The sequence below is a fragment of the Ixodes scapularis genome, unplaced genomic scaffold (assembly GCF_016920785.2).
Source record: "Ixodes scapularis isolate PalLabHiFi unplaced genomic scaffold, ASM1692078v2 PGA_scaffold6__148_contigs__length_123643588, whole genome shotgun sequence".
NCBI lineage: Eukaryota > Metazoa > Arthropoda > Arachnida > Ixodida > Ixodidae > Ixodes > Ixodes scapularis.
This window is the reverse complement of record NW_024609881.1, coordinates 11,636,976-11,650,072: the sequence shown is the minus strand read 5'-3', so window position 1 is coordinate 11,650,072 and position 13,097 is coordinate 11,636,976. Positions and strand designations below refer to the sequence as shown.

The window sequence follows — 13,097 nt, the reverse complement described above, 5'->3', positions numbered from 1 at the left end:
TTTTTTAATATGCTCCGGGGGGTCATGTGACCTCGGGGGGTCACGTGGGGTGACCTTGGGGGCACGTGACCTCGGGAGTCACGTGACCTGGGGGGTCACGTGACCTTGAGGTGACCTTGGGAGGTGTTGCGTGACCTTGGGGGTCATGTGATCTTGGGAGGGGTCATGTGACCTTAGAAGGTGACACGTGACCTTGGGGGGTCACATGACCTGGGGTCACGTGACCTTGGGGTGACCTTTGTTACGCCGATGGCGACGCCGAAGCCGCTCAAGCCGGAAACGGGCGCCTAAGAGCTGCACTCTAAAATTGCTGCGGCTGGGCTTTGTCGCCTCCGGTACACGTAATCTTGATTTGCAACAGGAGTGACGAAAAGCACCGGGCGAAAATTGAAAAAGGAGAACGCTTTTTTTATATTCCTGAGAACGTGACGAGTACAGGCGGCAACGTCGACAACACGCACCAGCGCGGACACCGCCGAGCCGCCGAGCACCCGGCCACATACCGGCCGAGCGACCGACATTTCAAAATGCAGTCAGCGGCCTCCAAAGAAAACGTGTTGTTGACTTCAAAATAACTAAGACGTCAAAATAGGAGCTGTTATTTTAACGTCTTTGACGTCATTGGTCACGCCCCCTGGACATCAAATCCGTGCAGAAAATACGCAGCCGTCTTCGGATTGCGGGAGTTCGGACGCACACGGAACCACGCGGAACTGTGTCGACGTTTTCGATGTTATGGAAATCGCAGAAACTGCGTCTTAAGGCCGGTTCAGATACTTGCGTTTGAATGTGTTTGACAGCGTTGCGTCAAGAACCAAAAGCGAGTTACCGGCACATCTGGGCTTCGTATGAAGCGTGGAATCCAATTCAAGGAATCATCTTGGCACGCGATATAAGCAGAAGGGATGTCCAGGTTTCTCGCTGCCGCAACGCAGTCACACGCAGTCAAACGTAACTATCCCAACCAGGCTTAAGACAGGCAGGTTTTGCTGCCGGGTGCCTGGGTGCCTTCTGTGCTGAGTTCGTTTGCGACAGGGAGTGGCTGCTCCGGGCACTCCGGTAAGTGTACTCACTCGGCGGATCGGTGCTCCTGCCCATCATGGGCTCAGCGGCCGACAACTATGGGCGCCGGGCAGTCCTCGGCCTAACGCTGTTCGGCCTGGTCTTGTCCGGGGTGGTCACGTCCCTGGTGGAGACACTGGTCGAATTCGCGGTGCTGCAGCTTCTCATGTCTGCATCGATCACCGCGTTTCAGGTTGGTGACGGGGTGCACGGTTCCGTTTTTAGAGAATATTATTACAACGTTTTTTTTTGTTATTATTTCAATCGATTAAGGCAGGCGAACAGTACAGCCCTTTGGGCTTAGGTCGTTTGAATTTGATGACAAGGAGAGAGGAAAGAAACGCGCACGACTCGCAAACGCTGACAGGCAACTGAATTTATACACAAAAGGAAGAACAGAACGTACTGAAAGTTAAGCTATGTCAGGGCGTGGCAAACACCGCACAACACCATGTAACTAATATGTCTTACATATTCCTAATACATCCTAATACATCCTATATATTCTAATACATCCTAATGCATCCCATATATCCTAATACTAATACATATTCCTATATAAACACAAGGTTTCTGGTTGAAGCGAAATGACTGATGGGTTTCTAATGCAGCGGTCCCCGAAACTATTATTACAAGGCGCTTACAAAAAATTCGCGACTAGTTTTGTTTCCAAATATTGTTGTGCCGTTAAAGGGGCTATGCAATAATTTTGATCTGGAAGGAGTTAGCAGTTTTTAATTTTTTACAACGTTTATTTTGCAAAAATGACGCGAAAAACTACCTCATTTCTTTTTTTTAAATTCAGTAGTCTCGGGATAATTCAAACTTAGCTATTTGGTGCATCTGGTTAATTTAAACAAATCTTAAAATTTCAGTTGTCCCGCAGTGTTTTTTAGTGTATTCATGAGCGCTTGATCGGAACGTTATTTTTGTTTAATTCAAACTTTTTATTCCCGCGGCCTCGTTGAGCACTCTTATTTCCGAGCACGGGTGCACTGCAGAGAGACAACGCCCACAAAGCGTATTTCCGGGGGTGTTGCTTCATCACAGTACATTGGTGTTCAGTAAGAAACGCACTCAACGGGGCTCAAGCAGGGCACACACGAGCTAAGAAAACGGGCATAACGCAGAAATTCACATGGCAACTTGCGCGGACGCTGTGACCTGGCAGCTCGGAATAGGTACACGTTACGGATTAAGCGCAAGTTGCTCTGAAAACTGCAACTCTGTGCCCATTCGTCGCTCATGTGTCCCCCGCTTAATAGTCCACATTAGACAACATGTTGGCCTGATGAAGAAACCGAGATTTCCTTTTCAGTTGTCATGCGCTGTCTAAACAGTGCACTATAAACAAATATTTTGAGGGGTAAATAAACTTATGTCAAGCATTTCACCATTGTTTTATGTCTGGCATACCTGCTCATAATCAGTTGGCCTATGTAGAGGAATCATTAGCTATTTGTTTTGTATGTGAAGCCATTCGTATGGCAAATTAAATTGGTAGCTTTCATGAACTTCTGATAAATCATACAAAATTCGCGGCACCCTGGAGTTTAAATGAATGAGAATCTACTGTATCGCATTACGTAGTGTAGTATATCAAAGCAAATAACGGGAATGTTTCGCACTTTGCAGCTCCGGGGTGGCGGCAATAGGAAATAAGGTGTGACGCACACTTGGGTGCAATGTAATAAGTTAGCAAGTTGTGCAATTCTGTGCTCAATCAAATGCTATATTGCCGCGCGCGCACCTGGACAAGTAGGCAGCGCGCGCGCGGCCTAACGGTTATCGCGCTCGCTTTCCACGCTGAAAGCCAGGGTTCAATTCCTGGCCGCGGAGCACATTTTTGTTGGCTCTGTAAAGCAATATTCTGGTAAATTCGAGAACCATCTTGGTTGATTCGAGGTTAGAACGTTCTACGCGCCGAACTTTCTACGCCGAACGATCAGAAACCCACGAGGGTACATAAGGGATTCCGCCAGGCGAGCGGAGTCAGTTTTCGCCCCAGCCTTCGACTCTGCTGCTACGCCGACTTCGACGCCCGCGACGCTCTGTTATTATCTTTTGTACCCTTTTATTTTGGCACAAGTTCGCCACATTAAACGTTTATTTCTTCCTGTTTATTTATTGTTTTTGGTCACCACCCGTGACATTTTGAACAAAAATGTGCTCCGCGGCCAGGAATCGAACCCTGGCTTTCAGCGTGGAAAGCAAGCGCGATAACCGTTAGGCCACGCGCGCGCTACCTAGTTGGCCAGCTGCGCGCGCGGCAATATCTTAAAGGGGCGATGCAACGATTTTTGTATTTTGCGCAAATACCGCTTAAAACGGATCCCTGACGTTAATGGAGAGTGAAATACCCGTTCGTTTTTAACCACACGCAATCAAAATCACAGAAAAAAATAAAGAAAGACGAGCAGAGTTCGCCCCCTCAACTTGCAGCCAGAACAAGCGGCCACGTGATCTGGAGCCGATTATATGCCGCGAATGTTGATCATAGACACGCGCTGGGGTTGGCAAAGCACAGGACACGCGCTGCGTTCCAGACATTGTTATGGTTCGGCTATTGTCGTCATTGCAGCGATTGTACACAGGACACTACCCGAAATCTACTCGAACTATAGATTATCACGAGCCCAAGTCGAGTGCCCACGCAACGCTGGGGTCCAATTTACAAGCCGCATTCAAATACCGTCACTGGGCAGTACTGCTACCGCCCAGCTACGTCATCAGGTTTTGCGAAGGAGAGATTGAATGAAACGCTCGGTTTTGTCCTCGAAATTACAGTGCAGCAAAGGATTTTCTTGGTCACTAGCGTTGCGTGCAAGTATCCTTAAGTACCGCTAGTGCCAGTAAGCTCATGTAAAGTGAGAAACGTTCCAATTGAATATCGTTGCACCGCCCCTATAAGAATATTTTCCTTTCAACATGTGTGAATGCGGCAAATTCTTTATATCATCGACAAAGCTGTACGTTATGCAGTTTTAGGGGCGCAGTTTTCCCTGAGGTGAAACACAGAATCTAATCCTCCCTTGAGAATTTCTATTTTTCTTGACTCTTCTTTTGACTATTCGTCCCCTTGCTACTAAACCAGTCGGTCTTCTTTCCGGAAAAGCAACTTTTTCGCCTCCTTCCCCCCCCTTCTTTTTCCCCCTCTTCACACTGCTGAGACCAACCTTCAACGTCACCATGTGAATCGCAAGCAGAGGGCGCGCTAGTTGGAGCTCTGGAAAAGAACCCAAAGGGGATTTTTCGTGTCCTCAGTGCACCCGGAAACACGTCACTGAGCACGTGACTCGGAAGACGATGTAAAAGTTGAGAGTGGTTTGGAGACGCCGAAAACGTTAATTGTATGATTTTTTTGTTTTCAAGAACAAACGCGCAGGGCAAATTTGTTTTCAGTTTTTTTTTTAGTCCAGACATCGCACGGAAAAACTACAATTATTCGACGGCATTATTTGGTCAAATAATTGTTGCAGTTGTTCCTTGTCATATCTGGATTTAATAAAAATATGCCGTCAAGGATTACTTCTCACTAGTCTTCAGCGTTAGGACATAAATATTGTGAGGATTTTTTAAATCTTTCTCACCTGTAAAACGGCACGAGAAGGCGACCGTAGCGCAGGCTCCAATTGTATGCATGTCTCGCACTTGATGAGTCATTCCTTGTAGTTCTCGTCGAGAAAAACAAATTTGGTTGTGCAATAGTGCACGAGGTAAACGCGCAGCAGTGCAAGTCATGTTTACCACTGGGACATGTGACATGCTCGTCTTTATCACTGGCTGAACGGGTTCAAGAAGGACTAAGAAGGTACCTTCCCGAAAAATCCCGCTAGGCCTCTCGTCATTCCCATATTGCATCGCGCGGAGAATTGTGAAACCCTTCCGATGTATGTTCGGGCCGGCTCGAGCGTTTGTACACCCTGAAAGAAGTTCAATGCCTCTAGCTCAGCCCTGCCAGATCAAACAGACGTAAAAAAAGGCTAACATATCCAAAAGCCGAAACATAACTTAATATGTTATCGTCTTGTTTTTTTCTTGTTTTTTTGCCTTTTGAAATAGCAAAATGCTTGACCAGCATAAACTACTCGTATTAATTGTTCTCCTTTACGCTCCGTACATTGAATTGCCGTAGTACGTCAAAAGGACGATGAGAGGCGCTGCGTATTTTCGGAATGGTATATTGCTATGTTGAGAGCATCGAAGTGCCGTACCTCGGGAACGTTGAAGAGCTTCCGACACGATGCCCGTACCCCCCAGGCTAATCATGTCGTATTACACCTGAGACTGCGTTGGAAGAAATCGGAAGAGCTTTCAGTAGAAGGAACAGACACAGAGAACGTCTTAGCTACCACCAGCTCGCCTGCACTCTCACCGTCTTTTCCCCCAGGCTATCAGCACCGTGCTGCTCTTCGAGGTGACTCCGCAAGTCCACCGCATGCTCTTCTGCGTGCTTAACATCTGCGTGCCCCTGGTGCTGGGTACGGTGGTGCTCGGCCTTATAGGCACGACCTCGATGCACTGGTCGGCAATGCAGCTTGTTGTTCTATCGCCCACCCTACTGCTGCTGCTGACCTACCACCAAACGGATGAGTCTCCGCTCTGGCTTATCACTTCGTGGAAGTTCAAGGATGCCGAGCGGGTTATCCTCTGGGCGGCAAGAAAGAACGGACTCCCGGACCTGGACAAGGTACGCTCAGCGTACTTCAGGGTCAAGGAGAGCGCCGTCTCGCGTGACGGGTTCACCGCCAGGCCTACCATTTTCAACATCGTTTGCTCTTCCCTGTTGCGTTCCGAAACGCTCATCGTTTTCGGTGGTTGTGCGCCATCTTCAACTGCTACTACACCATAGCTCGATACAAATCGTTCGGAGGCGGTGCCGTCTTCTTCTACATAATGATCGGGATCGCCAACATGTTCACTCAGACCGTCAACTACTTTGTCCTGAGGGGCTGCGGCCGCCGGAAGCCAATATTGGCCTACTTTCTGGGGCTGTCCGTGCTCATGACGTCACTGACGGCATTGGTGGCTCTGGAGATGGAGCTGGCGTTCGCGAAAGTCGCGGTCCCTGAGCATTCCTGGTGGAAGTGGCTTTCACAACCATGTTTGTGTTCACCGTCGAACTCTTTCCGACAGCGGTGCGCAGCGCTGGCATGTGCGGCGCTTTCCTGTTCGGGCGCCTAGGTGGTATCTCAGCGTCGCTTTTCAGCGCCCTGAGACTTCTGGATCCTCCGATGGACAGGCTGATCCCTATGCTCGTCTACGCGTTCGTGTTCTTTACATTAGGTTTTCTGGTCCTCTCGTTGCCAGAGACGTTGGCGATGAGTGAAACCGACAAGGGCCAGGAGGCTGCCCAAGAGGACAAGTGGAGGTTAGACTCGCTGCTGAAGCAGAAGAAGAAGAGCAGAAAAGTTCCCAGGAAATGCATTGCTCAAAAACTTGACCGATAGGCACTCTATCAAGTCCCCGGGGTGTATGGAACGCGGGGATGTGCTCAGAAATCTAGTCGTCGGTCTTCCTTGAACCAGTTCAATCAAAATGAATGGCGAACGGTATCGGACCCAACTGGTCACACTGACTCAGTGGGTAAGAGGCGTAGGGTCGTTTCTGCCACTCAAGGTGCCTGACAATGAAACCCCGACAAAGATCGTCTTTTTCATTGTCTGAACGGATTGAAGAAAGACCAACAACTGGCGTTCTGAGCTCACTGAGGGGCATGACACATTTAAAGGGGTATTCACGGATGATTTTCGGGCAGGGTTGTGCGTGCCGTCACTGATCGGTGGAAACGGAGCGACTCGCTCCCCGACTCAAGCTTTTACACGAACGCCGGGGAGCCGAGGGGTGCGTCTGTGTTATCGGACGCATTTAGCGGTCGTATTTTCGACAACAGGGCACGGTGCATGCTGTCGAAAGTAGAAGAAAAAAAAAAACGGAGGAGAACACGAAACGGCGATACGCGATCGTAGCAGTAGCGCTGTTTGATCCAAAATTTGGCAAACTGTTTCCTGCTAAAACAAACGTGTTTCTTGAATGGGTGAACGCAAAACACAAAGGGTGTAGAATCAAAAACGAGTTATATGAGGAGCGGCTGGGGGAAGGCATTCGTGAATATCTAATACCCGATTCACACGATGATAAAGGCACCTTTAGCTAAGAGACCTTCATTCTCTACGATGAATAAATTCACAACCCTCCTCACGTGGAGTGTGCTCGCGACCCAAGATCGCAGGCTGATTCGCCGATTGCAAAGGGACCTGTGTTAAAGGTACCTTTATGCTGCCCGTGTGAATGGGGTATTAGACTCCTTTGGGTGCCTCGGACAACATGCGTAACAGCGCCAGCTAAAATAAATTAGGCGATCACGATGGCGCACCAACACAATCTTGCTGAGCAAAATCCCTAAAGTTGCCACGCATGTGAACAAAGTACCGCCAGTTGCAAAGAGAACCACGCAAGGCTGGGAGTGTCTGTGCAGTCCGTACAAATTCTCCCCTATCCCGCTGCGTGACGTTCTTACCAAGTAATGCGCTTCACGAGAAGCAAAATAATGAATTTCTCCCCTGTGTGAATGCCCCTTAAGTGTCGTGTCAGTGCATAGGAAAACCAGCCACATTCGCTTATAAATTGCTAATCTTTTAGGAACTATGTAGTGCGAAGCTTTATTTCCCTTCGATGGACATAAAACGTATACGTTAATATAGACCACATTTTTGTCTTCATTCCTGAGTTAGAAGCCTTCTCATGAATCGGGCAGCCTCGGTTATATGCGGGAGCAGGTACAGCTTTCTGTTGCTCTCCCACAACGCGATCATCCGTCAATCGCATATACTTGTACACACGTGTCTGTAAAATAATTGTATTTGTTTGTTTTGTTGCGTAGACAGATAACGATACTAGCAATAAGACGCTTCAATAGCCTAGGAGCACTGTACGACTTCGTCGCAACCCAGGCTCGCTGCGCAACCCCCTCGCGGTTCAAACATCCCAAAAGTTGTGCGCGTGCAAAGCGAGGTTGTCGACCTGCGTCCTCCGATATTTTATTTTCAAAGAGTTAGTTCTTTTTACGTGTGTGTTGTTTTTTTTTTGTTTTTTTTCGTTTGAACAGTTTGAGATTACACAGTGAGAAATTGAAAAAAAAAGATGAGGGGAGTAGAGGTCCTTCAGAGTGCCGAAAAAAAATTGGGTTGTGTGTGTGTTTATACAGCCTAGAACTTGGTCTGCCTCACAGGGGCGACGAGTCTCCCAGCTGTAGATGAGCAATTTAGCCAGTGCAGTACAACCGCTAGCCTGGGGTCTTTAACGTGCATCACGCAGTAGTGATACACGACCGCACGCCGGTACGATGCTCATCCAGATCGAAACGGGCAGGGGTGGGGATTGAGCCCAGGATCCCTGGGTTCTGCAGCGCGAGCTTTCGCTCCACGTGCTCCGAGCTGGTGTGCGCGAGACCACTCGGCCACCGATCCCCCCTTCAGAGTGCCGAATGCTGATTGTAATGAGAGGTGTGAGGCAAAGGCTCTTTGCCCACATTCGAACAGGGAGTAGAGGCAACGGCAGCTATAGCTTTATTTCTACACACAATCATTCCATTACAGTAGCCTAGAATGGGGTACTGGTCTCACCGCAACTGCTTGCTGAGGCGGTTCGTGTCAAAATCGAGTGATGGCGCTCCTGTCGAGTCTCCTGAAGCTATCCCGCGGGCTTCTACGATCGTGTGCGTATAGTCTAATGTGTGTGTGTCTGTGTTTCGTTTTTTTTTTTAAGATAGCTGGGGGGATTCGGAAGAAATGTAGTAACTGCGTCAGACGAAGCATATGGTTTTCCACGTTAAACGCGTGCCTTTTAACCCTTGATGACGTGCACGTAATCCCTAATAACGTACTGTGCTTTAAAATGTAATTCACACACAGCAGAGGTCTCATCCAAAGTCTTTACGCTCGATGCAAGTTCTTATCCCCCAGTTTTCGCCGCTGCTCGTCTTCGGGTACACCGAAAAATGCATTTTTTGCGCGCCCTTCACGCGCGCGTAAACCCTGTTCTACAGCCAGACGCAGAAGTGTAGTTTCGCCGGCGATTGGGAATTCTTGCATTTTAGTCGAAGGGCCAAGCCGCAAGACAACAGTAGTCACAGTGATTTCACGGCAAAGTCAGGCAGACGAGCACACGCGAAGTGCAGTTACTCGCTTAACGCCGCCACCGTAGCCAAACGTAAACACCGCGGCCGGGCGTAGCCGGGACGCAGAACGCTTCAGGACGGTAGATAGATTGCGGCTGTTCCCCTCGAATTGGGAGGCGACAGTAGGAGTCTACAGCAGCGCCCTCGTCGGCCACCAAAAGAACCGACATAGACCGCCTTACCTTGGAGCATGAGCAAGAGAGGGAGGTGAGCTCACTGTAGGACACTGTAATTCCGTTCATACCTCGGCGCGTTGTCGTCTCTGTATGCTAACATCTCCTCTTCCTTGATTTCTCACTGCATGAAAGGGTGTAGTTCTAGTGTTTCGAAGCAACACAGACGTAAGATTTTCTTCCGGTATCTTTCTAGTTCCCACTTTGGCGTCCAAATATACCTGGGTACACCTCAAGTGCTACTTGAGGTAGAAGAATATTGCTTTGCCATTTCGAGCTTACATATAGACGCTTTAAACTAGCGTCAGATTGAACCGCCGTTGCTGACCTTCTCTTGTCTTACCGAGATGCCGAGCCACTGAAGCGGGCGTTGACGCGCCCACACAAAGGCCTATGCTGTGGAGAAGTACACAGTAGCGCTTTAAAGGGTAACTGCAAAGAAAAAAAGTGTGTTTTAAACAGCCTGTTTAGGACAAGCATGTCACAAAACAAATGTCCCGCGAAAAAAATAATTTTTTCTAGCAATGTTTACGCCGCAGGACGTAATTTAGTCGGAGTCACAACTTTTCCGCTTTTGAAACTCCCGCTCTTTCGACGCGCGCGGGGTGACTGCTATAGGGAGTATTCACTGGCGGCCATATCTGTGTGCGTGGTTGCTGAGCGCGTGCTGACGGCGAGCTTCCACAGTTCTTTTGCAACGTGCATTCCGCACCATCAAGAGCGTCGGTCTTAGCAGCCTATTAATATGAGCTCGTTCTGAGCATGCGCTCTAAACAGCACCCACAAATATGGCGTCCAGTGAATACTCCCTATACGTCACTCCGTGACGTACAATACCAAGTTTGTGGCGCGCGATCTAAAACGGACGAAATAGCCGCAAACTAAAATGAGTCTCGCGCAATAAATATTGTTGTAAAAAATTTCGTTTTTGGCAGGAAATTTTTTTTTTGCATGCTTGTCTTAATTAGGCTGTTTGAAAATACACTTTTTTTATTGCAGTTACCCTTTAAGTGGCAATAACCCGTCCTGCTGTGGAAATGATTAAGTAAAGCGAACGGAATAATAGGCACCAAACACTGAAGGTTGGTTATGGCGGCGCCCATGCACAGGTGTCTAATTCAGTAATGCGGATTCTTGGGCGAGTTGGTACTGAAACTTGGAGAACATAATAGCGCTTCACGACCGGGACCAAGACTAGGAACAAGACAACACAATGCGCTAACTTCGACTGGTTTAATCGTCAGAAAATGAAGGATATAAATACGCTGCATCATCGCGCTATTCAACCAATCCCAAGCCACGCCACTGATCGCAAGAACTGTGTCTCTTTGACGCCCAAATCGATCGACGCCACGCTGACACATCGATCCCCGTACTGCTCGTAGCGAGTCTAGACCAGGATGTGGCTCAAAAGAAACAAAGAGTGGCGGTTGTGCCTTACCATGCACAATACCGCACACAATCTCAAAAGGATAGCAAACCGCGTAAATGCTCGGGTAGTTTTTTCTGCGCCGGAAAATCTTGCCAAGTTCTGCAAAATGACGGACCCTTACCGCAAACCACGGGTTGGCTGCGTGAAGAAGCATCGCAGCCCGTTTGTAGATTGCGCAGAAGGCGTCGTTTATGAGATCCCGCTGACGTGCGGTAAAAAGTACGTTGGACAGACGGGAAGATGTCTGAATGACAGATTGCTCGAGCGCAACCAAAAAGTGAGCGGACAGCGTGACGGTCATTTGTCGATGCACTGCCATGACTGTGGGTGCAAACCTGAATTTAATTTGTGCACTGTAATTAGAAAACATAGAGATAAGACGGTAAGGGAAATTATAGAGGCAGACCTGATAAAAAACTACGGGGATCGATGTGTCAGCGTGGCGTCGATCGATTTGGGCGACAGAGACACAGTTCTTGCGATCAGTGGCGTGGCTTGGGATTGGTTGAATAGCGCGATGATGCAGAGTATTTATAACCTTGATTTTCTGACGACTAAACCAGTTGAAGTTAGCGCATTGTGTTGTCTTGTTCCTAGTCTTCGTCCCTGTCGTCAAGTGCTATCATGTTCTCCAAATGTCTAATTCAGTCTATATTATGCGTGGAACTACCGGCTATTGCTAAGAAGGGGTGGTATCCTTAAAGACCGACGTACAACCTCGGTTTTCTGCAGGGAAGATAATCCTCTTAGAATTCCCCCTCTCCTAAGCTGTGAGGGGAGCCAAATTGGGGCAAGGTAAAAAGTGGAGAGGGTATAGGAGAGGAGGGGGTGGGAAAAAGTGGAAAGCGCGAAGTGTACGTCGGCCTTTAAGGGGGATTCAACCGCTATTTATTTGTACCCTCTTCCTCAAAGATGGCGCAGAATTTTTCCGGAACAAACGAATTGCACGTTCACAGCTGCACATGCAGGTCAGGCGCTCGAGGTGGGCTCGGGCGACGGGCTTCGCTCTGCGACCGCCGCTGCAAGAAGCGGCCAACAGGTGGCACAAGATACGAGCCAGTACATACGTTGATTACAGTGGCTTACAAAACGTAGAATAAGCTCTCATTTCCAAATAGATTCGAAGTTCCGTCCAAGTTCAAAATTATCGAAAGTGCAAGGTGCGGCGTTGCAGCCGTTTAAACCAAAAAACGTTGTTCCGCAAAAAAAAAAAAAAAATGTTTATTTTTGGAGTTTATTTTCAAGCTAGAAAACAAGAAAGAAATAATGTGGCAGTTTTGCACTTCCTATGTCTTATATCGGCCTGCTATTTGTCTGAATACTGGTTTGGAAACCCGCTCCCAGGAGGTGTGGAGTAGAGCCCATCTATCCTGGGAAAAGTGGCGCCAATCATTTTTGTCGATATGCTCGAGACATGTGCCGCGCGTCACTTCTGGGAAGAACTAGAGCCGCTAAATGACCTGCGCTTAGAATACCGGCACTCTGTTCCCCAACATTGTTGTGGGCGCCGACATTTTGGGGCTTGTGCAGAATAACCGCAACTGCCGATCGTCATCATTCAAAAATGCAACTTGCTCAGCTTTAGATTCGGTGTTAAGCATGTAATATTGCTTTAATCTGTCGCGTACTCTTTAAACATTTGTGGAGGACGGAAAAGCGTTTCCTGTGATTTCAGATAAATTTCCAGATAACTGGCAACCATGATTTTAAGCCACAGTATGAGCAAGTGTCGTTACTGCGAAGTGTAGCTTATTTAGTGGCACTGTAGAAGAGTGATGGCGTATGATATCTAGCTCAGTGCTATGCTGTTCCACCATGATCTTCCCTAGTGCCACTGAATAAGCTACGCTTCAGGGTAACAACACTTGTCCATATTGTGGCTTAAAACGATGGCTGCCAGTTATCTGAAAATTTATCTGAAATTACAGGAAACGTTTTTACGTTCTCCACAAATGTTTAAACGCTTCACGACAGAGCAAAGCGGTATTAAATGAGCTTCCTAACACCGAATCTAATGCTGAGGAAGTCGCATTTTTGAATCATGACGATCGGCAGTCGCGTCTGCTCTTCTCCAGAAGAGAATAATTCAAATTATGTGCAATGCGGGGTTCAACGCGTAGATATTACAACTTTTCAGAAACCTTCATATAGTTCCCATTACAGAGCATTATAAGTATAAACTTCTTACAACATATCAAAGGTCCGTAAGGCAAATATTAACTTGTTTTTCTTTCAATCGCCAATATGAAGC

General features: G+C 47.9%; 1 protein-coding gene across 1 annotated transcript; it reads left to right on the top strand.

Moving 5' to 3' along the window:
* The first annotated feature begins 1,099 nt into the window (after positions 1 to 1,099).
* LOC115323536 (solute carrier family 22 member 9-like) lies at positions 1,100 to 6,512 on the top strand. Its single transcript, XM_040221525.1, has 4 exons — positions 1,100 to 1,255; positions 5,453 to 5,752; positions 5,815 to 6,166; positions 6,349 to 6,512. The coding sequence occupies exons 1-4, from the start codon at positions 1,100 to 1,102 to the stop codon at positions 6,510 to 6,512; spliced, it is 972 nt and encodes a 323-aa protein (XP_040077459.1).
* The last annotated feature ends 6,585 nt before the right edge of the window (positions 6,513 to 13,097 follow it).

Bases quoted from the DNA above. Each gene is read 5' to 3' on its own strand.
- LOC115323536 (XM_040221525.1), top strand. From the start codon at position 1,100: ATGGGCTCAGCGGCCGACAACTATGGGCGCCGGGCAGTCCTCGGCCTA. The intron at 1,256-5,452 runs GTTGGTGACGGG...CTTTTCCCCCAG, and splicing joins CATCGATCACCGCGTTTCAG to GCTATCAGCACCGTGCTGCT. The intron at 6,167-6,348 runs GTTTGTGTTCAC...TCTTTACATTAG, and splicing joins GAAGTGGCTTTCACAACCAT to GTTTTCTGGTCCTCTCGTTG.